At 43.2% G+C, this 23,822-nt stretch overlaps 1 protein-coding gene across 7 annotated transcripts in view; it reads right to left on the reverse strand.

Annotated features, from left to right (window-relative positions):
- The window catches only part of XYLB (xylulokinase), a 103,606-nt gene that overhangs the window by 43,178 nt on the left and 36,606 nt on the right, over nucleotides 1-23,822 (reverse strand). For 6 of the 7 annotated variants that reach the window (XM_063303342.1, XM_063303341.1, XM_063303338.1 and 3 more), the window contains 7 exons: nucleotides 17,776-17,894; nucleotides 16,769-16,850; nucleotides 16,054-16,094; nucleotides 14,847-14,962; nucleotides 12,838-12,953; nucleotides 11,764-11,837; nucleotides 11,213-11,309 (listed from right to left, as the gene is read on the reverse strand). In XM_063303342.1, coding sequence (XP_063159412.1) covers nucleotides 11,213-11,309; nucleotides 11,764-11,837; nucleotides 12,838-12,953; nucleotides 14,847-14,962; nucleotides 16,054-16,094; nucleotides 16,769-16,850; nucleotides 17,776-17,894 — 645 coding nt within the window. Of the gene's footprint in view, nucleotides 1-7,493; nucleotides 7,564-11,212; nucleotides 11,310-11,763; nucleotides 11,838-12,837; nucleotides 12,954-14,846; nucleotides 14,963-16,053; nucleotides 16,095-16,768; nucleotides 16,851-17,775; nucleotides 17,895-23,822 lie in introns of all 7 variants that reach the window. The other variant, XM_063303343.1, reaches the window with a different exon arrangement.

Here is a 23,822-nt window from a genome sequence, read left to right on the forward strand (position 1 = left end):
CATCACTGTATGATTCCCACAAAACAGGGATCAGCCATTGATCAAGGGAACATGGGGTTGAGGACAGACTATTGTCTAGCATATTCCCCAATGGCAATTTTACTGCCCACCTTCCCAGAACAAGATAGCCACAGAAAGGACAGGATATTTCTTGTAACTTTTTAAGTTGCCTAGGTGGACAAAAAAATGTCACCATACAATCAAATTACGATAAGGATTGTTACCTTGTCGTGGTGCTGGAGCTTGAGCATCTCAGTGATGCCATCAGCTAAACCGTGAAGGGCCACCCAAGACGGGAAGGTCACGACAGAGAGGTCAGACTAAATACGATTCCTGGGGAAGGTAATGGCAACCCACCCCAGTATTCTTGCCGTGAAAACTAAATGGATCAGTACAACCAGAGATATGTCGCTATACCATCGGAAGATGAGACCCCCAGGTCGGAAGATGGTCAAAATGCTACTGGGGAGGAACAGAGGATGAGTTCAACTAGCCCCAGACGTGATGACACAGCTAGCTCAAAGCCGAAAGGACGGCTAACTGCCGATGGTGCTGGTGGTGAACGGCGAATCCAATGTTCTAAGGATCAACACACCATTGGAACCTGGAATGTAAGATCTACGAGCCAGGGCAAACTGGATGTGGTTACTGGGGAGATGTCAAGATTAAAGATAGACATTTTGGGTGTCAGTGAACTGAAATGGACTGGAATGGGCCACTTCACATCAAATGACCACCAGATCTACTACTGTGGACAAGAGGACCACAGAAGAAATGGAGTAGCCTTCATAATTAATAGTCAAGTGGCTAAAGCAGTGCTTGGATACAATCCAAAAAACAATAGAATGATCTCAATTCAAATTCAGGGCAAGCCATCTAACATCACAGTGATCCAAATATACGTCCCAACCACAGATGCTGAAGAAGCTGAAGTAGAGCAGTTCTATGAGGATCTGCAGCACCTACTGGACAACACGCCTAAAAGATGTTATTTTCATCACAGGAGACTGGAATGCTAGGTTGGGCAGTCAAATGACACCTGGAATTACAGGAAAGCATGGCCTGGGAGAACAAAATGAAGCAGGACATAAGCTGATAGAATTCTGCCAAGACAACTCACTCTGCATAACAAACACTCTCTTCCAACAACCTAAGAGAAGCCTTTATACATGGACTTCACCAGATGGACAACACCAAAATCAGATTGACTACATCCTTTGCAGCCAAAGGTGGCGGACATCTATACAGTCGGTAAAAACAAGGCCTGGAGCTGACTGTAGTTCAGATCACGAACTTCTTCTTGCACAATTTAGGATCAGACTCAAGAGATTAGGGAAGACCCACAGATCAGCTAGATATGAGCTCACTAATATTCCTAAGGAATATGCAGTGGAGGTGAAGAATAGATTTAAGGGACTAGACTTAGTAGATAGGGTCCCGGAAGAACTATGGACAGAAGTCCGCAACATTGTTCAGGAGGCAGCAACAAAATACATCCCAAAGAAAGAGAAAACCAAGAAGGCAAAATGGCTGTCTGCTGAGACACTAGAAGTAGCCCAAGAAAGAAGGAAAGCAAAAGGCAACAGTGATAGGGGGAGATATGCCCAATTAAATGCAAAATTCCAGAGGTTAGCCAGAAGAGATAAGGAATTATTCTTAAACAAGCAATGTGTGGAAGTGGAAGAAGACAATAGAATAGGAAGGACAAGAGACCTCTTCCAGAAAATTAGAAACATCGGAGGTAAATTCCAGGCAAAAATGGGTATGATCAAAAACAAAGATGGCAAGGACCTAAGAGAAGAAGAAGAGATCAAGAAAAGGTGGCAAGAATATACAGAAGACCTGTATAGGAAGGATAACAATATCGGGGATAGCTTTGACGGTGTGGTCAGTGAGCTAGAGCCAGACATCCTGAAGAGTGAGGTTGAATAGGCCTTAAGAAGCATTGCTAATTACAAGGCAGCAGGAGACGACGGCATCCCAGCTGAACTGTTCAAAATCTTGCAAGATGATGCTGTCAAGGTAATGCATGCTATATCCCAGCAAATTTGGAAAACACAAGAATGGCCATCAGACTGGAAAAAATCAACTTATATCCCCATACCAAAAAAGGGAAACACTAAAGAATGTTCAAACTATCGAACAGTGGCACTCATTTCACATGCCAGCAAGGTAATGCTCAAGATCCTGCAAGGTAGACTTCAGCAATTCATGGAGCGAGAATTGCCAGATGTACAAGCTGAGTTTAGAAAAGACAGAGGAACTAGGGACCAAATTGCCAATATCGTCTGGATAATGGAAAAAGCCATTCTTCGTGACTTCATCGACCAGCCCACGCCAGAGCTTCCTGTCGGTCATCAACACCCCCAGCTCCCCCAGGGACGAGTCCATCACCTCTAGAATATCATCCATCCACCTTGCCCTTGGTCGGCCCCTCTTCCTTTTGCCCTCCACTCTCCCTAGCATCAGCATCTTCTCCAGGGTGTCCTGTCTTCTCATTATGTGGCCAAAGTATTTCAGTTTTGCCTTTAATATCATTCCCTCAAGTGAGCAGTCTGGCTTTATTTCCTGGAGGATGGACTGGTTGGATCTTCTTGCAGTCCAAGGCACTCTCAGAATTTTCCTCCAACACCACAGTTCAAAAGCATTGATCTTCCTTCTCTCAGCCTTCCTTATGGTCCAGCTCTCGCAGCCATATGTTACTACGAGGAACACCATTGCTTTAACTATGCGGACCTTTGTTGTCAGTGTGATGTCTCTGCTCTTAACTATTTTATCGAGATTTGTCATTGCTCTTCTCCCAAGGATTACGCGTCTTCTGATTTCCTGACTGCAGTCAGCATCTGCAGTAATCTTCACACCTAGAAATACAAAGTCTTTCACTGCCTCTATGTTTTCTCCCTCTATTTGCCAGTTATCAATCAAGCTGGTTGCCATCATCTTGGTTTTTTTGAGGTTTAGCTGCAAGCCAGCTTTTGCACTTTCTTCTTTCACCTTCATCATAAGGCTCCTCAGTTCCTCTTCACTTTCAGCCATCAAAGTGGTATCATCTGCATATCTGAGATTGTTAATGTTTCTTCCAGCGATTTTAACTCCAGCCTTGGATTCCTCAAGCCCAGCTTGTCGCATGATGTGTTCTGCGTACAAGTTGAATAGGTAGGGTGAGAGTATACAGCCCTGCCGTACTCCTTTCCCAATCTTAAACCAGTCCGTTGTTCCATGGTCTGTTCTTACTGTTGCTACTTGGTCGTTATACAGATTCTTCAGGAGGCATACAAGATGGCTTGGTAACCCCATACCACTAAGAACTTGCCACAATTTGTTATGGTCCACACAGTCAAAGGCTTTAGAATAGTCAATATTTTCATGTGTTACCCAGGTCAAAATGGTATTGTAGTGTATACTTCTGAAAATCATCCTTCTGAATTTAGCGAAGTGGTCAGAAGGCTTGGGGGCTGCATGGTTCCCACTGTTTTGTTTTGTTTTGTTTTAGTATAAGCATCCTCTAGTTTAAAAGTTATGGAAAACGTTATTCTTTGCAGCAAATCCCTGAAATTAGGGCAACCATCTCTGGGCTGCAAAAATCTGGCTGGAAGCAAAGAGATACAGAAAACTCTAATTCTCTGCAGCTACTTAATGGCTGTCTGGATTTTTGCAGCCCTGGTGTGGTGGTCCTATAAATGCCTTTTTCAATCTTCTGTACATTCCCCTCTAACAACCAATTCCATCCTCAGATGTTGGAGTGAACTTTCTCCAGAACTCCACATTAACAGTAGCAGAAATAATCACACATTTAGTAACTGGCTTGATGGACTCCATCTGGAACACAAATGCTCAGAGCCCTTGATAAATTTAATGGAACTATTTAAATCTGAAGTACCCTTTTAATATAAAAAGATCACTCAAGCAGTTCCCGGCTTTCATTACAGGGTAATGAATACACAGAGCTAGAAACCAAGTTGAGCCTTAATATGAAAACGACCAAGTTTTTGCTCTGAGAGAAAGAGAAAGAAGCACAATAAATGCACATTTCTCTTGATACAGTTTTAGTTGTGGAGTCCTTGGTGCTCTCTGAACTTGGTGGTTTGCTTGCAGACGTTACATAGCCTGACTAGGCAACATCTTGGAGAGAACAACACCCCCACCGACACTGACAGGGCAAGCTACTGTATATAGACAGAGAGCAAACCCCACTCCCTTCTAGCACTGATGATGTTACCTAGTTGGGTAATGAAATGTCTGCAAGCAAACCACCAAGCTCAGAGAGCACCAGGGACTCCACAGGTCAACCCTGAGCTACAGATATTCCCTTCTATTGGTGCAGATTTGGTTCCCACTGTCACTCGGAGTTCGTGTTACAGAGCTGCAGCTGCTCATGTAAATCCAAACAGTTCCCATCTTTTAAATCAAGAGGAGGGAATGTATGAGCTACCCAGATGCTACTGAACTACAACTCCCAGGTTTGTTCACTGATCATGACAGCCAATATGGTGTAGTGGTTAGGACAGGGTCTCTCAACCTTGGCAACTTTAAGATGTGTGGACTTCAACTCCCAGAATTCCCCAGCCAGCGTGGCTGGCTAGGGAATTCTGGGAGTTGAAGTCCACACATCTTAAAGTTGCCAAGGTTGAGAAAGCCCAGGTTAGGGTGATGGACTAGGAGCAGAGAGAACCAGGTTCTAGTCCTCCTCAGCCACAGGAACTCACTGAGTGATTATGAATCAGTCCCTCCTTCTCAGCCCAAGAGACAGGGTACTCTAGTGGTGAACATGATGGATTAGGTCTGGGGAGATCCAGATTCTAGTCCTTCTTGAGCCAGGTGTGTGACTTTGGGCCAGTCCCTCCCTCTCAGTTCAACCTGCTTCACAGGATTGTTATGGGGGGGGGATAAACAGATAATAGATAATAAAAATACCAAATAATACTAGTAGGCAGAAATGTGAAGGACCATGTCCATATTTACACAGGGGAAGAATGTGAAGCTAGAAACTGCTTCAATTCCTAGCCAGCAGGGGCAACCATGAGCCATGCTGACTGGGGCATTATGAGAACAGAAGTCCAACACATTTGGAGCACCAGATTGGGAAAGGCTGTTGTATCCACCCCCTGCACCTTGAATAAATATATACAAGCCCTCCTGGCTCAAAGAAAACTTAGCATTTCAGTACATTTTGATTGTATTTCCTGGTTCTTCTGGAGAAATATCAAAAAGACTAGAAATGCAAACCACAGTATCTTGAATTTGCACCACCCACTTTCATTCTAATGTTGCCAAACCCAAGGGGGATGTTGGTCTTCTATAAGCAAATCTCAATTCATGGCAAGTTGAACCAAAGGCTTTACCAGCCAACCAACAGCTCAGCATCTCCAATTGTGATGCAAAAGTCGTGTGTGTGTTTCTCCTACCTGTAATTAAAATGGATAAGTAAATGGTACAGAGTGTTTCCTTGTGGGAAAGGGATTTGATTCGTACAAATAGGATCTACTTACAAGCTGACACATCACAATAAATCAGCCGTCAATAGTCTCTCTACAGGTTGCTTGTTAGGGGGCCAAGAAGATTGGACAGGCAGAAATGGGAAGGAAAGGTAACATTTGAATTAGTGACATTCTCAGCTAAAGACTGACAGACACATTCATCAGTTTATTTGTACCATGCATACACCCGGTAAAAATTGATTTCGCCTTGTCAAACTATCAAAATTTTGCAAAATTATTAGGAATCTGCCTTTAGAGCCCAGGCATGCTTTTGGAAATTCAATTTAATTGCTTCCTTCAAAATTCTTTGGGTGGTTTTCCACCTCAGCAGAGGAATGGTATTTAACTTTATCAAGACAGCTCATCGTCAACTTCTCTGATCAGAGAAAAGACAATTTCTACATTTATTGCTGGCTGGAAACCCCTGATGGACTTTTTGCGCAAAACAGAAAAAAATGAACTGATGATTTATGGTTTTGATGATCAGACAGGAGAGATTATAGAAAGAAGAGAGTCATGTTGTGAATATAGAGTAAGAGGTAAATTTATAATTGTACTTATTACTGCTGTAAAGAAGATTGGAAGCTATTTCTTTGTATCTTTTTTCTTTCTTTTCTATTTTTCTTTTACTTTTTTCCCTTCTTTGACTTTTAGCTTTCTCTTAGCTTTCTTTTCTTTTTCTTACTTTATATTACTTTATATTAGTTTTTAATCCTCCTTCTTAAAAACCTTTAATAAATATATACTGTATGTGTGTGGGTGTGCGTGTGTGTATGTATGTATATGTACATATACATATACATATACATATATGAGAAAGCCCATTGTCCAGGCCTTTTTGGACGAAGACAGATACTGGGATAAAGAGGCCCCTGGATCAGTGGGAAGGGTCAGACAAGTTTTAGCATTTGGTCCAGAAATATTGCAACACCAGTCCACTTGGAGAAGCAATGGAGAAAAAAATGTATCCCATCCCAAGTCTGTCATCCTCTATAGGTGTCATTGCACCAGCACCAAGCTGGGGGACGCTGCTAACTTTCTAGTAGCATCTTCCAAAAAAAAAAAATGCTCCAAGGATTTCCCACTATACAACCTGACCATCTTCTACTTCTGAACCGCTTGGGCAAAGTGTGTGAGATTCCAGTTAAATTAAGAGTTAGAAAAATAGCAAATCAGGCATATGGAAAGGGTCACTATGATATCATTGCCGTTGGGTTTTGCTTTAGCTGTGTGTTGGAAAATTCCTTGTCTGACCAGGTTGGTTGTGTTGCCGATTTTAAATGATCACACCGCTCAGGGTATCCCTCTTCCATCATCAAGACTCTATAGCAGTGTTTCTCAACCTTGGTAACTTTAAGAAGTGTGGACTTCAACTCCCAGTATTCTGGCTGGCTGGGGAATTCTGGGAGTTGAAGTCCACACTTCTTAAGATTGCCAAGGTTGAGAAACACTGCCCTATAGGACTATCCAAGGAGGGAGGGAGGGAAGTGAATAGTTTTAAAAGAAAAATAAACCCCCCAGATTGAATTCTTCATATGCAAAAAATGTCTCCTACTTAGAATCCATGTTCATTGCTCATTAGGGGCGCTAAACATGAATGAAACGACAATGGTTATGTCTTTAGGCTAGATTTCCTCCCACAGCCTTTTCCATGTTGCAGTAAACTTACAAAACCAGCAACGTGCAAAAATATGTTTAGCTTGAAGCAAAGGTGGGTAGGGCAAGACCTGGAAGATATCTAAAATCATGCATGGTATGAAAATATGGATACCAAGAAATTTTGCTCCCTTTTTCGCAACAGTAGAACTCAGAGTGATCCACTCAGGTTTACCTGCTTGAAGCTCGATGCAGGAAGATTCTAAAATAAGAAAAGATTTTCGTACCCGGTGCCTAGACCGTGTGTGAAACTGACTGCCATCAGGAGCAGTGCCTGCCACAAATCTTCATGGTTTTAGAAAAGGCCTGGAGAAGTCACCACCAATCAAGGTGACTCAGGGGAGTCCTTATCTTTCTTACCTCTGTAACTTCTTGCTCTCCAAATGTATTGGGCCAACTCCCAACAAAACCAGCGTGAATTCCAACCCACCTGGAAGGCACCAGGTTGAAGAAGTTTGGTTTAGGGAGACAGCTCAATCTCCATTAGCTTCTTAGCACACTTGGAAAGCAGCAATGAATTATAGCATTTCTGCCCCACCAGTGCCACTGATGGTACATAGGGACAGTTGTGCTACAAATGAAAATTCTCCTTCTGTCCAGAATGAAAGATTTCATAATCGTAATTCAAGGCTTTAGAGCAGGGTTTCTCAACCAGGGTTCCATGGCACCCTCGGGTTCTGCAAGAGGTCACTAGGGGTTCCCTGGGAGATCACGGTTTATTTAAAAAATGATTTCAAATTTGGGCAACTTCACATTAAAGAGGTAAGTTTCATTCTTTATTTTCAGTTTAAGAACACTGTTAGTGCATCTATACAGGCCTACCCAGGAAACGAATATAATAATTTTGTAACTTCTGGCCTATATTTGAGCCTGGATGTGCAGGGGTTCCCCAAGTCCTGAAAAGTATTTCAAGGGTTCCTCCAGGGTCAAAGAGTTGAGAAAGGCTGCCTTAGAGCCTTTGGTTAGGTACCTTTCAAACTTTTCACTACTTATATAGTTAGCAATGTATTGCGTTTGTAGCCAAATAATGCTGGTCCATAAGTCAAACACCTCCATTTGGAGATCTATCACTATCCCCCCACTATCACATTATGAAGTCATGAGGAATTTCACCTTTCCCACAGAGATATTATCAGCATATTTTCCCATCAGCATCCATCTGGATCTCTGGCACACAACTTGATGGTCCTGAAAAGCACATTTTACGTTTTTAAAGAAGAATAAAGTATCCAAGCTATAGGCCTTCTGATATCAACCTGAAAACACAAGGACAGTCTCTTCAAAGAGAGTGAGAGATGAACTGAGGAACGAAATTCTATTTTATAGATGAACCTTAATGACACCCTGCAGATCTCCACGTTTCTTCCATAGGGCAAGGAAGAGCAGAATAAATTATACAAAAAAGGCAGGCCTAGCACATCTGCATAATAAATTCATCACATTCCATATGCTCGTATGGTAGCTGTATGGTATTTTCTCAGCACTTGGCCTGGGTTACTTTGGTGAGGGATTTATTTTTAGCAACCCAACAATTTGATCCCTAAGAACTTTTGCAAAACTCTAGTGAGGCAGAAAAACAAAGCCTCCAGGCATTCTCACAGTAGATCCAATTAAATCATTGACTACAATTGCCAGAGACTCATTTTCAAAAGGGAGGGAGGCACCTTACCAAAAAAAAAAAAAAAAACCCACACACAGTAGATTTTGTGGGAAAAAATGGATGGGACAGGATCAAACTCAAATGAAATACATGTTTGTAAATCAGCTAGTAACAGAAAGAACTAGATATCAGTGATTTTAATTGCGCTCTCCCACATCACCCAGCCCCTTTATCTATTACCACAACTCTGCCCTTTAGATCAGTGTTTTTCAAACTTGGCAACTTTAAGATGTGTGGACTTCAACTCCCAGAATTCCCCAGCCAGCCATGCTGGCTGGGGAATTCTGGGAGTTGAAGTCCACACATCTTAAAGTTGCCAAGTTTGAAAAACACTACTTTAGACCGATGCTGAATAGGATGCAGGGCATCCCTGAAGAATTTTCTATGTCACCTTAGAATAATAGGAACACATTAATTGCCAGGAAAAAAAAGCTGTTAAGTTTTTACTCTGTAACTGGAAACCGGCTGTGAAATTCATCCAAACAATTAAACAACAGGAGAGATTAGATGACCAAATGAACATATAAAACAGAAATGAGATGGGATCTAATGCCCTCTCCTGGACAGAAACAACCCCCAAATATGAATTGATGACAAAAGGTGAGCGATATTAAGATTACTGTATATTCCCATAACAGTCTTCCGTAACATTTGGAATTTGTATAGCTAGATCTTATACCACACCCTGGGAGGAAAGCATTTAAATTGCCCTGAAATCTTCTCCATGGATATTGGACCAACTCTTTGCCTATTCCAAATCTTTCTTTCAGCAGCCAAATGCTTCTAAGGAATTAAGAAAAGAGCCATCCCCACTTACATATCTCAGGCATATCACACTGTAACGTATATTTCTTCAGAACCTGGCTGTTCTATTTAGCTAGGATGAGGACCACAGCCGCAACTAGGGTCTGTGTCACCCGGGGCAAACATGGATTCCGCACCCATTTTGGCGCCCCCCCAGCGCTCATTTTGGCACCCCCACCAGTGCGGCACCGGGGGCACATGCCCCGGTTGCCCCCCCTAGTTGTGGCCCGGATGAGGACTGGTCAAGAACAAACCTACCTCAAAACTCAGGTATATCTGGAAAATCATGGCATATTCAATTAGCTTGTTCCTACTTGTACTTTCTGATATTTTTACTCCCTCAGCTAAGGAGAAAGCTAAGATGAAGCTGAAAAGCGGCCGAGATAGCACGCGTGAACAGTTCAGATACCTCAAGGCCCAAGCCTTCAAGATGAAGTGAGTAGGTCTTAGCTTGAAGTGAAACCTACTTAGGGTTCAGCCTCAAGTGCAAACATCAGAAGCCAAAGAGATCAATCCCAACAACAGAAATGCTATTCCTCTATAAACTGTTAACAGGCCTGCTAAGAGCTCCCTGCGAAGTCGGGGGCTGTAAAACACATGGTCGTCAAAACACGCTTGCAGGAAGAACGTAAGCACTTCTAATAGCATGGGGTTATCCTCTCTTGAGTGGACCCACCAAGGACTTCCCATGGACATACCCGCCTGAAAAAAGGGGAGCAACATGCAGAGCCTAAATCCCATTAATCTCAAGTAGTCATATGGATGAGAAGAAGACTGAAGACAATTCTGAAGACAAGAAGATGAGGTCTCCTTGGTAGATTCACCAGACTCATCTTCCCTAGTGAACCAGCCCTTAATTTGGAGGTGTCCACAGAAGGGGGCTGTTAAACGAACACAATTGGGACCAGAACTTCCATTGCTAAGCGAGGCGATTGTTAAGTGAGTCACACCTGATTTTATGACCTTTTTGCCACGGTCATTAAGCGAATCATCATGACCGTTAAGTGAATCACATGGTTGTTAAGCGAATCCACTTCCTCTATTGACTCTGCTTGTCAGAATCCAGCTGGGAAGGTCGCAAATGACAATCATGCAACCATTGTAAATACATGCCAATTGCCAAGCACCTGAATTTCGATCATGTGACCACAGGGACACTGCAATGGTTGTAAGTGTGAGGACTGGCGATAAGTCACTTTTTTCAGTGCCGTCATAACTTCGAAAGGTCCCTAAACAAATGGTCTTAAGTTGAGGACTACCCATAATGCACTTTGCAGCTGTTTATCAATGCTACATTCAGCTCTAGATGTACAATTTAAACAACCTTATGTTTATTAACATTAACATTTTAGAAACAATAATTAATATTGATATAAATATTTTTTCCTTACCTTTAAAGGTTTAAGTTATCTAAATCATCATAGCATTAATAATCTCTAGCTAATACAGCATAAATGCCACTGTAATCAAATAATATAATGTATTCCTACAAAAGGAATGCAATAAAACCATATTAAAACAAAAAAACTGGGGAAGACATAATGACCCACTTCTCAAAGACAACATTTGCCACTTTAATCAAATAACCTGTTAGGCCTGGTGCAAACACACTCACAGATTTTATATCCCAGCTTCTCTGCGTGGATCCTTTTGGCCATGAACTGTCCTTCAATCAAGGCCCGTATTTCCACTTCCTTTGGGAACGATGGTGTCTGAAAAGAAATTAAACATACAAGCATCCAATGCAATCTGTTTGGGGCGGGCAGCTGGAGGCACCTATCATGGTGCCTTGGTAGATTTCTTGACAACTGGACAGTTTCAGTTTGCAAGTATTGTTCAGTCACACAGATGCAAACCTCCCAGAAGATCATGTCAACTCAAACACTGCCCATAACTCATGTGTTAATTTGTGAATTAATTGGGATATTCTGGGAGTTGAAATCTAAAACATCTTAAGGGCATCTCACAATGGAAAGCTGGTCCATCCATTCTGGAGCCCTCAAAAGAGTTCTAATCCTTTTACGACATTTTGGTTGGTATTAATAAAGGTACAGACTTGGACTGCATTTCAGGAAAGGCAAAATTAGCACCTGGCAATTTTACAAGCGTGCTTAAAATATAGGGAATCTAGAAGAACCCGTAAATGAACATATAAGGGGCTCTTACCTGGACATTGTGGGTGTTGAACCTGTGAATTCCCACAGCTTCTGGTGTAATTTCCATCACATCAAAATAGAAACCTAAATTAAATATTAGAAAACGTAAATCTCCATGCTTATGTTCAGTAAGAAGAATAAGTCTTCAAAGGATTACAAATCAAATAAATGCCAGCCTCACCCAAGATTTTTGCATCACAGTTTGCTGAACAAACTACAGGTAGTCCTCATTTAATGACCACAATTGGGACCTACAATTTGGTCGTTCAGCAAAGCAGTCACTAAGTGAAACCAGGACTGTGCTTATGAGCTTCCTTCAGCTTTCCTTTACTTTACAGACCTGCGAAGGTTGTCAACACAAGGATTGGTCACTAAGTAACTTTTTCATCACTGTCATAACTGCAAACAGTCACTAAACGAGGCAGTTGCTAAGTGAGGACTATCTGTATAGCATTCACATCTAATAGTAAGCCATCATGGGTGGGCTCATGCAGGGCCACAACCCGGGGCAAACATGGATTCCACGCCCATTTTGGCACCCCCCAGTGCTCATTTTGGCGCCCCTCCCAGCACGGCACCCGGGGCACATGCCCCACTTGCCCCCCACCACAGTTGCAGCCCTGGGCTCATGCATCAATGCTAAAGAAATGGTTTAGCTTTATTTATGGGCTCCAGGTCAGTTTGGGGATGAACATATAACGCCAAAGAATTACATGTCAGCGTCAAAGCTCTGCAGGGACTTTCTCGTCATCTGCAGGACCAATTTTGCAAAGGCGTGAGCTCTGAGTAAAGATTTCTCTTTCTTTCCTGCTGGCTGCACTTTCCTCGGTCTTCCCCAAACTGGGTGCCTTCCAGATTCCAATTCCCTGAATTCTCAGCAATAACAAGCTGGCTGGGGAATCTGGAGAATTAGAGTCTACAAATCTGGAAGATGTCCAGGATGGCTTAGCTGGTTCCAGCCAATACATCTGATGGGACTGGCAGAAGAGAAAGTACTGATTCTGCTCCAGTTGCTTCTTTCCTGGAATAAGCCCCACATAGCTGGAGGATGGGAAAAGAATCCAAAATCTTCCAAGATACCTACCCACGTTTCCATAATTTCCAGCAGCTGTTGACCCAAGAGCTTTGGAGAATTCTTCCCATGAACCCAAAGCAAGCTCATCTCGGACCTTCTCTCTCATCAAGGAACCGTTCTTGTAGCTAAAATAAATAATAATCCATGTATTATATGATTTCCCCAAGAGGTTCAGTCAGAATTCTGAAGCAACACTGGTGTATTATTGGACATTAGAAAACCAAAAGGTATCTGGAGGACTGCAATGTAGTAGATCTGAAGAAAAAGCCTGTTTGCCAAATATATATTTATATTAAAGTCCTCCTGATGCCTGACTTCACCATGATTTAACATAAGTGTACAGGTAGTCCTCGCTTAACAACCATTCATTTAGTGATGGTTCGGACTTACAACAGTCCTGAAAAAAACAACTGGTCCTCATACTTATGACCATCGCAGCGTCCCACAGTCACATGATCACAATTTGGGTGCTTGGCAACCAGTTCACATTTATGACCGTTGCAGCATCCCATGGTCACGTGATCACCGTTTTCGACCATCCCAGCCGGCTTCTGGCAAGCAAAATCATTGGGGAAATGCTTGATCTCTTTAACGACCACATGGCTCACTTAATGCCCACAGTGATTCACTTAATGTCCACCATGAAAAAGGTTGTAAAATCGGGTCAGATTTGCTTAATGACCACTTCACTTAGCAACTGAAATTTTGGTCCCAATTGTGGTCGTTAAGCGAGGACTCCTTGTATTAAAAATGAATGACTAGATCTAATGGGAACCTACTGCCACTGTATCTGTCTTCAGTTCCCATAATCCCCCAGGCAACGTGGCTGATGGGGAACTATGGGAGTTCAACATCTCTGCAATTGGGGAAGCTCTGATATAACCAAGTACTCTCCTCTGTGATACAATTTACTAAATCTCTGATGTAGGATTATTTTCACACAACCAGTTTTTGGCAAATTAAAAGGTTTAGGTCGCTTCCATTGCATCAGTGAACAATAGTAGTCAAGCTATCCAAACCCAGAAAAACTGGGATCAAACTTCTTCAATGAAAACGTATTTTACTAACGGTTACAGATTAAGCAAAAGATAATTAGTAAACAATCTGAATAAATTGATTATTTCCTGCAATTTCACCAGTGAAGTTATCAGGTTCTTCCCTGATACACAACTTAGGATGCAAAGGTCTGTAATAAGGGAATGATACACGCTATTATCTTCATAGAATAAATTACCTAAATTTATTTCCATCCCACTACAGGCCTTTCTCCACGTGGTTCCTTCTAGGCTGGGATGGCAGTACTCAACATTCTAGCCAACTTGACTGATCTACAAATTGCAATCCCCATAAATCTGGAGACCCCAACTTTAGACTTTAACAGCATGGTTTTGAGAACTGTCATCCCTCTTGGCAGAGTGTTGGAAAGCGTTTGGCCCGAGAGATCAGAAAAATCACACACCAGGCATTTCTATAAAAATAGATGTATTTACAGAAAGCACAAAAACATATTTACAGGCTTGTGCATTCACACATGCTCAGAGAGCACCAGGAAGAGAGGCTGTGCTGCAAGGAAAACAAAAGCGAAACTAAACAAGTAACAAGCGAGCTGCCCTCCCCCAGGCAATGCAGCTATTAACACCCAAACTGAGGACAATTAACTTTGACCTTTTCACCCTGCCGATAGTTAAGGAAGTACTCAATAACATTAATTTCTGTAGCAGAAAACAATATCCCAACAATCCCAACATGTCTTCAGAGCAACAGTGGAAATACAAAATCCATTCTGCAATAGCTTGTAGCAGCCGCCCCCCCACCTTTTCCCAGAATTGAGCAGCTGTCCTCCGTAGCAATCCAGGGAAAGCGGGGAGCTGTTTTCATGTGTTTCAGGCAGGGGATGCACAAGCATCTTGTGAGCTCTGAAGCATCTTTTGGAGATCAAATCCAAAGCACTGAAGAGCTAGAATAGATAACATAAATTCTGACTTTTCATGATATGTCATGTAGTAGAAGGGACATACCAAAGTAGGGCCATATATGCTTGTGAATCAACTGGATTGCAGAGAATGTGACCTTCCAAAGCAGGCTTTGGCTCTTTAATCCAGAGAAACAAGGTATCACTAGTGCCGAGGCTAATCTGGGGAAGAAAACAATCAAGGTATTAGCACAAAAGCATAAAAAGCAATACGGGAATTAAATCAACCCCATTTGTTTCCCCTGCTAATTATCTTTAAATTACACTTTACAGCAATTGGATTCTTGCGGGTATCGGCTTGGCTTGTCACCTTTGTATGAAATGTAGGGCAGAAAAGTCTAATGAAATCTAAGGATTTATTATGGTAAATTCATGGCTACCTAATCATCAATGAATACGGGCAACATCAGCTGGTGCCTTAAGCAGCACTCAGGTCACACATTGCCAGGCAAGCTTTCCCATCACCTATAGCAGGGTTTCTCAACCTAGACAACTTTAAGACGTGTGGACTTCAACTCCCAGAATTCAACAGCCAACCATGCTGGCTGGGGAATTCTGGGAGTTGAAGTCCACACATCTTAAAGTTGCCGAGGTTGAGAAACACTGACCTATAGGCTTCAGTCCAAGCCATATTTTTCTATGGCAGCTGTCTACACTCAAGACAAGGCAAACCAGACAGATTGATTGATGGGTTGATTATTTATTTATAAAATTTGTCACCGCCCATCTCCCCCCACCAGAGGGGTGTGCCTGAATCACCAAACTGGCCTGAAATACCCAGCAGCATTGGCTATGTTTACTGAGTGATGATGGGAGTGGAAGTCCTGGAACCTCAGCATTTCCAGCATCATTGGCCATGTTGACTGGGGGATGTTGAGAGTTGAAGTCCAAATTTCTGATAGGGCGTACGTGGGAGAAGGCTGAACGTGATATATTTGGGGAAATAAAACTAGCATCCTGTTTTCAGCAGAAATCAAATCCATTAGTGGACAGTCCAAGACGAAACAACGGCCACTTCTATGTTGTTTGAAACAGATCATGAAATTGGCATCCATGATCCATTAGTGACATCTTCTCTAGATGTCACTAATCACCCAGGGAAAGCCTTAGGAGCAGGTCTGCCTCGGTTCTACCAAAATCAATGGGATTGAATACATAACAGTGCTCTCTGAAGTCATGATGACATGGGTCTCAAGGATTCCTAATCAGATTGACAGTATGAATGTTAGTCAGTAAAGATGGTGACACCTAACTGCAATGTCTCCTTCTGCAAGTCTCATTCCGGCCAGAGACGCTGAAAATTCAAATAAAGAAGTCAGGTTAAAGTAAAGGCTATGCAATGTACACAAAGAAGAAATTACCTGCCCTGAATTCTCACTGACACCAGTGAGACTGCAAATACCAATCATCAACTGAGTTTCTAATGATTATAGTAGGACTTGAAATATCTTCTTTTCTTTGAATGGCTGCACTGCACTAGATCAGTGTTTCTCAACCTTGGCAACTTCAAGATGTGTCGACTTCAACTCCCAGAATTCCCCAGCCAGCATTGCTAGCTGGGGAATTCTGGGAGTTGAAGTCCCCACAGCTTTAAGTTGCTGAGGTTGAGAAACACTGCTTAGACCAAGAGCAGGCAGAGGGAGACACAGGACTAATCCTTAACTCTCTGTCTACTATCTACCACCCCCATGTGGCTGGGGAATTCATTGCTGGCTGGGGAATTCTGGGAGTTGAAGTCCACACTTCTTAAAGTTACCAACGTTGAGAAACGCTGCACTAGATTTAGAAAATACTAAGATTTCTCCAGGAAAAGTACGTTTCAACACATGGTTGAAGAAATGATTCCTAGAGAAAATGATTCCTAGAGAATAAGTATACAGACATTTCACTTGCCTTCACGAGATTAAATTGAACGAAAAAAAAGTTCCTTGCCCTGAAAGAGAGGCTCAGAATTTTAAACCTTCTTACCTGGATTGTCTCCAGTAAATGCAACTATTTTGCAGGCAGGATTAAATCCAAAGCGTTCAGTGTAATATGGTGAAATTAAACCCTAAAAGAATGAAATTTAACAGCTACTTTTAAAAACAAATGATAGGGCTATTTGGTTTCAGAACAGTGCGTTTTTAACGAGAAACCTAGGCTCGCCTCCAAAGAATGTTGGGACCTCACAGAGTCACAATTGCCCAAATCCCTTGGAAGAAAATCAAGATGACTACCAGGTTGAATTTGCAAGAGATTAAATATTAGTATCTATTTTTGCTTATTGCAGGGAACAAGGCAGTTTTTTTTAACCTGGTTTGCTTTTATAGCAAACTCAAAGCAACCGCTGCATCAAACAATCTTGGAAACTTCAATTTCCAAAATAATATTCAACCATCCTAACGTTGACCACAGAAGCTCTTTCATCTGGTCATTATAGAACAGCATTCTCATTAAGCAAAGGTGGATGGATGGATGGATGGATGGATGGATGGATGGATGGATGGACAAGATTCCTTGCAAAGTCGATCAACATTACAAATAAGAAATTGTTTAAAATGCCACTATTTCTCCTGAAGGTGCCTGTGAATCAGATGATTTTAAAAAGCCTGAACAAGCCAGGAGAAACGATACCATTTAAGCCAGTTTAAATCTATAGTGAGAGTCAGTTTGGTGCAGTGGCTAGACACCAGGAGACGGTGAGTTCTAGTGCTGCCTTAGGCACAAAGCCAGCTGGGTGACCTTGGGCCAGTCACTCCCTCTCAGCCCTAGGAAGGAGGCAATGGCAAACCATTTCTGAAAAACCTTGCCAAGAAAACTGCAGGGACGTGTCCAGGCAGTCACCAGGACTCAGCACTGACTCGAAGAAACAACAACAACAAATCTAGAGCACAGATGTTCCGATTGACAGTCCAAAGAAATGCAGGACATACAGATTTTAATTCTGATTTCTCCCACTGTTACACTCACCTTACCTGTTCCACAGTTACACATACCAGTATTTTGCTGGAGGGCACAGGTGGGCCCAGTTTTTTTTCTAACTGGGGTGCACAAGCATCAAGGCAGACTGCATTCCAAACTTTGTCCTGGATCTGCAATAAGTTCATGCCAGAACCTGCAGGAGGAAAAGAGAATTTTTTTCCGAGAGAGCCCCCCCAAAAAGTAGTCTAAAGATTGTATATATGCAGACAGGAATGAAAAGAGAGGATGAAAAGATGAAAACAATGGTATCCTAAAATCTAAATTCTATGCACCTACCATTACAGGTAGTCCTCGACTTACGACCATTCATTTAGCTACTGTTCAAAGTTATGACAGCGCTGAAAAAGTTATTTATGACCAGTCCTCACACCTACGTTCCCACAGTCACATGGTCAAAATTCGGGCACTTGGCAACCAGCATGTATTTACAATGGTTGCAGCATCCCGGGGTCATGTGATCAACATTTGCGATCTTCCCAGCCAGCTTCCAACAAGCAAAATCAGTGGGGAACTGTGTGATTCATTTAATGACCATGTGATTTGCTTAATTCTCATTAAATTAGGTGCGGTCATGTGATGCTTTGCTTAATGACCGCTCCATTTAACAATGAATTTTCCAGTCCCTATTGTGGTTGTAAGTCGAGGACTACCTGCACAAGACTGTTCCTCATTATCTGTTTACTACTATTATTGGTGAATCGTTTATTATTGTCAGACGCATCCTGGGCATATGAAGCTTGCAGAGTAAGACAGACCTGAGAACAGAAAACTTAATTATCAGGTAAACCAAACAAATACAAACAGGCTAACAATCCTTCCAAAAAAAGTATCTTGAGCCAGACAACTGTTATCAAAATCGGAGGAAACAACATGCTGTTTTTTCAAATGGGAACCTTAAATTGCCACTCAATGGCCAGACAAGGTAAGAGAAGTTACGGGTTTTTCTTATGTAGGTATTTCGAAGTAGGGACGCATCTACCAAGAAGGCCTTGCCTTGCAGAATACAGAGTTCACCAAGGGGAGTGAAAGATTGCAGAGCAAAGATTGGCCCTAGTGATCAAAGGAAATACAGCCTCATAGCTACATCCTGGGTAGACAAGGCTAGGGGCAATTCTACTCATCCACTGGATCAATGCTTATAGTTGAATCTTGTCTGTCTTCTTCCTTTACCTGAGGTCGCCCATTGAAACACCTGACAAAAAATCTTCCTGCCAACCAAGCAATTTTTTCTATTCCAGATTTGGGCTTTCTCTAGGTCTACTGTTAGTTTTGTGGTCCAAGCTCTGAAGGAGAGGAACTGGGGATTGAGGAAGGCTTAGGATGTAACTGGAGAAAACACTGAAAGGTATCCTTCTGACTAAATTTTAAGCCACCTTAGCTGTGCTAGAGTTTTTGTGACGTCCCGTAGCTTTGAATCAGAAGCAACCTCTCCAAGATCCTAGTCCGAAGAGGTCCCAAGAACCCATGCACACATGGACACAAATTTGAGAAGACATTTCCCAAGATCTCTCCGAAAGACAGAAGGACACCAATCATCTAAGCAGAATTACCAAAATCTCAGCAGTATGAGATAGAGCTTAGCTAAAGCTAAGTCCTCTGCAATCATAAGCCTTCCAGATTTGCGTAATTCCAGATTCCCCAATCAACAGTTACAGTCCCAGTGAATCTGAAGGGTTCTAGGTTGGGGAACACTGGACTAGATGATGGAACTTAGAAAAGGAAAGGCCACCAGCATCCTTGGAAGCTTCCTTTGTACAAGAGAGAAAAAAATCTTGTTTTTCTACTTTCTCTCCTGCCATCTCTCCCCTTTTTTTCTCTTTAAAACAGCGAAAGCCCAAGTATTTGTTCTCCCAGTCCCTTCTCGTTTTCTCCTCATTTCTCAGCTTCAAGCACGCTCTCTTCTTCCTTCATCTCACAGAGAGATGGGCAAATCTTCCCTGGTAGGCGTTGTTTTTTGCTCTGATGTCCAAAGAGCAGAAAGAAGAAAAGCTAATCCAACTGCAATTCCCAGGGGCTTATTTCTACCCACTCCCTGTTCTCCATCCCACTTGAACAGAGAAGCCTGAAATCTGCTCTTCTTCTGGGATCCTGCCAGTTCTCCAGTTACTGCAGAAGGAAGGAAACACTGAAGTGTACTGCCAACTGGCACGAGGCTGATCTGGTTCTCTTGCCACAGACCAGAAAGCAATTAGCAGGTGGGCAACTCGCCACGGGCACTTGCTCAGTCCAGTAATGAGGATTATGAACATTTTCCAGGCCAGGTGGGAGTTATTTTATAGACCCTATCTTCCCCTTTATGTGCAGGGTACTGCATTTCATCATTTAAATGACGCATCCCTAAAAATACATCCCCTAATAACTGGCTGAAATGCACCCAACACCGAATCAAGTTTTAAAACTTTCGTCGTCTGTGTGATGCAAAGGGCAACAGGAACTGAAGGAAAGGATGGAGGGATTCTGGACATATGGACGGAGTTCTTTGCAAGTAAGAATCTGCACTGAATGAACTTTACAGACAGAAGGACCAAAAATCAGCACTATTAATGACTGTAGGGTGATACCAAATGGTTAGAGGTACAGAAAGCAGAATGGAAGTGGGTACAAATCTAAGGAGAATGGATCCCTTATGTTTAACACAAGGCTCCCACCATGAAGATGACAAGCACGTAGGTTGGGGAGCCCTCATTCTCGTGACCACCATGCCCATCTTTCTACAGGGACAATAGCCAATAGACAAATAGCCTGGACTTAACTTTTCAAAAGAGGCCCAGAACAACAAGACATTACTATGTCACCTCCCTTTGCGCTAACCTGTGCAACTCTTCAAGTTTGATCTCCCAAAAAGGCTTCAGACAGTGCAGGAAAGAGAACACAGCACTTGCCTGCAACCGCTTGAAACAGCGTTTCTCAACCTCGGCAATTTTAAGATGTGTGGACTTCAATTCCCAGAATCCCACTGGCTGGGGAATGTTGGGAGTTGAAGTCCACAGATCTTAAAGTTGAGAAGCACTAGCTTAAAATAATGCTATTTTCCCAGAATTACACCACAACTATCTAGGGCAGCAGAAGGATTGCCCCCCCCCGCCCCCTGCCCCCCAAAGAGTAGGCTGATTTAAAGTGGAGCAGATGGGTACCATGTTCACACTCCTGTACACTCCAAAGCACTTTTTGGAAAACAAATCTGAAGCACTGAAAAAGCCTAATAACCAGCCAATGTCAATCATGCTGTTTTAGAAATGTGGACAGCATTTTCTGCTTAATATATGCTGTCTGGCAGGAAGAAAATACAAGGGATAACACAAGCCAAGAGATTAAATAGATGGCCAACTCTTTTTTTTTCCCTTTAAAAGCTGATAAGGCTCAGAAGTATTTTCCAAAATGAATACAATCTGGGAATATCTTGTACCTTCCTGTGAAATTATTTTATTCCCTAACTGTGATTGGGCTAGGTGTAAGGATTGCCTACCCTAATAGACTCAGACTCACAAGCAGGAACTTAATGATATCTGATTTATTAAAGAATAGTATGCAAATACAGAGAAAGCTGAGAATGAGCAAAAGCGCGCCAAATACAAACTAAAAACCCTCGGCTCAAACGTAATCCCTCCCCTCACCCTGCTGTTGCAAACTCCCCCCCCCCCCCGAGGTGCTGGTAACCATTTCTGCTGATGTCCTGGGAAAGGAACCTTGAACACATAAGATAACCCAAACACATTCCAATCCAGCTGCTAACATATAACAATCCCACGAGATGGAATCCTCCTCCCCTCCCAGACGAAACACGCATCAGCCAAATGACATGCGAAATGTTACGATGTACCGGCAACATTGGAACGGTGAACATGACATACCGCTCCCCCAAAAACACTAAGGAGCAGGTTTCAGAGGATAAGCTAGATGAAAGCATCTAACTAAAACAGGAGAGTGAACATCACGGGCAGACACCCACTCAGGGTGGGGAAAGTGTTTCCACCAAATGAGGTACTGCAGGGTGCCACGAAGTCGGCGAGAATCAAGGACCTCCTTCACCTCAAAATGTTGCTGTCCGTCAATCATGATCGGAGCAGGAGGTGGGGGTTGCGGATGCCAATGATCGGAGTGGTTGACAGGCTTGAGCAAACTGCAATGAAAAACAGGATGTAAACGTTTCAGATTGTGTGGCAAATCCAGTTTAAACGTGACCGGGTTCACAACTCCCACAATGGGAAAAGGACCAACAAACTTAGGAGCCAACTTCTTCGAGGGCTGAGGGGACTTAATGAACTTGGTGGAAAGGTAGACCTTATCACCAACTTTAAAAGCAGATTGAAGGGCTCATCGCTTATCAGCATGCAGTTTATAGGCAGATTGGGCATCAGCCAACGCCTGTTGAATCACTGGCCATGAATCTGCCAGTTGAGCAGCCCAATCAGAAGCAGAGCAGGGCTGCGCGGGGGGTTGAGGCAACTCAGGAATGGGAACAAAATCCCGTCCAAAAACAATATGGAAAGGGGTGTGCCCTGTGCTCTGATGGACGGCGTTGTTATAAGCCACCTCAGCAAAAGGTAGCAGATCAACCCAATTATCCTGCTGATAGTTGACAAATGCCCTCAAAAATTGTTCCAGGGTGGAATTAAGAACCTCCGTAGATCCGTCAGTCCCTGGATGCGACGCAGTGGACAACGCCTGCTTGGTGCCCACCAGCTTCAAAAATGCCTTCCAAAATTGGGAAGTGAACTGTGTCCCGCAGTCCGTGACCAAGCGGGAGGGGCTACCGTGAATCCAGTAGATGTGGATTAGAAAAAGGCGGGCCAATTGCTGAGCAGACGGAATAGAAGCACATGGAATGAAATGGGCTTGCTTGGAAAAGTAGTCCTTTACCACCCAAATCACAGTCTTTCTCTGACTAGGAGGCAAATCCACAATGAAGTCCATAGAAACCTCCTCCCAAGGACGGGAGGGGCTAGCCACTGGCTGCAGCAGCCCGTGCGGCTTACCCCCCTTCCGTTTTGACATGGCACAGACAGGACAAGAAGCAACATAACTTTTTACATCACGTCTCAATGTGGGCCACCAAAATTGGCGGCGTATCAGATGCAAGGTTTTGACAAACCCAAAATGACCAGCCACTTTATCATCATGAGACCTAATCAAAATTTCCCTTCACAAACTGTCAGGGACATAGAGGCGGTTTTGCTTCCAAGCGAAGCCTCTGTCAAATGTAACATTATTCGCTTGCAACCAAGTGTCAGATTTCAGCTCTAGCAGAAACTGTTGTTGCAATTGCGAGGGAATTGGCGTCCTTCCCCCAGCCGGTGAAACCGAAGCTGGGGGCAGCTGTGCACGAGTCTGACTGCATGTGACAGCTTGCAACCCCAATTGGGGTGCTGTCCACACTGTACCAACAATGTCAGGTGCCTGGACCGAATCCTGGGGCAGGTGGGAAAGCGCATCAGCCAGGAAGTTTTTCTTGCCCGGAATGAACTTTAACTTAAAGTCAAAGCGACTGAAAAATTGAGCACAGCGGATCTGCTTAGGACTGAGCTTACGGGGCGTGCTGAGCGCTTCCAAATTTTTATGGTCAGTCCAAACCTCAAAAGGACATTTAGCCCCCTCTAAAGAGGTGGCGCCATGCCTCCAAAGCTTCTTTCTCCCAAACATGCCACCGCCTTTCCGTCTCTGAAAATTTCCGGGACAGATACACACACGGCTTCAGGCGGTTGTCAGCATCCGCTTGCAGCAAGAGTGCTCCAATTGAGAAATTGGAAGCATCCACTTGAACCACAAAGGGTTTAGTGGGATCAGGGTGTTGAAGAATGGGTTCAGCAGTGAACAGGCTTTTGAGTTTGTCGAAAGCCAACTGGCAGTCAGGTGTCCAATTAAGCAATGCCCCCGGGTTCTTTACCTTGCGTGTGTCCCCCAACCCCTTCGTACGTAACAAGTCAGTGAGAGGCAATGCAATTTCGGCAAACCCCTGGATGAACTGGCGGTAATAGTTGGAAAACCCAAGAAAACTTTGGAGCTGCCTGCAGGTACGCGGGCGCTCCCACCCCAAAATAGCTTGAATCTTCGCAGGATCCAT

This window comes from Candoia aspera, chromosome 4 (assembly GCF_035149785.1).
Source record: "Candoia aspera isolate rCanAsp1 chromosome 4, rCanAsp1.hap2, whole genome shotgun sequence".
In the NCBI taxonomy this organism is placed as follows: domain Eukaryota; kingdom Metazoa; phylum Chordata; class Lepidosauria; order Squamata; family Boidae; genus Candoia; species Candoia aspera.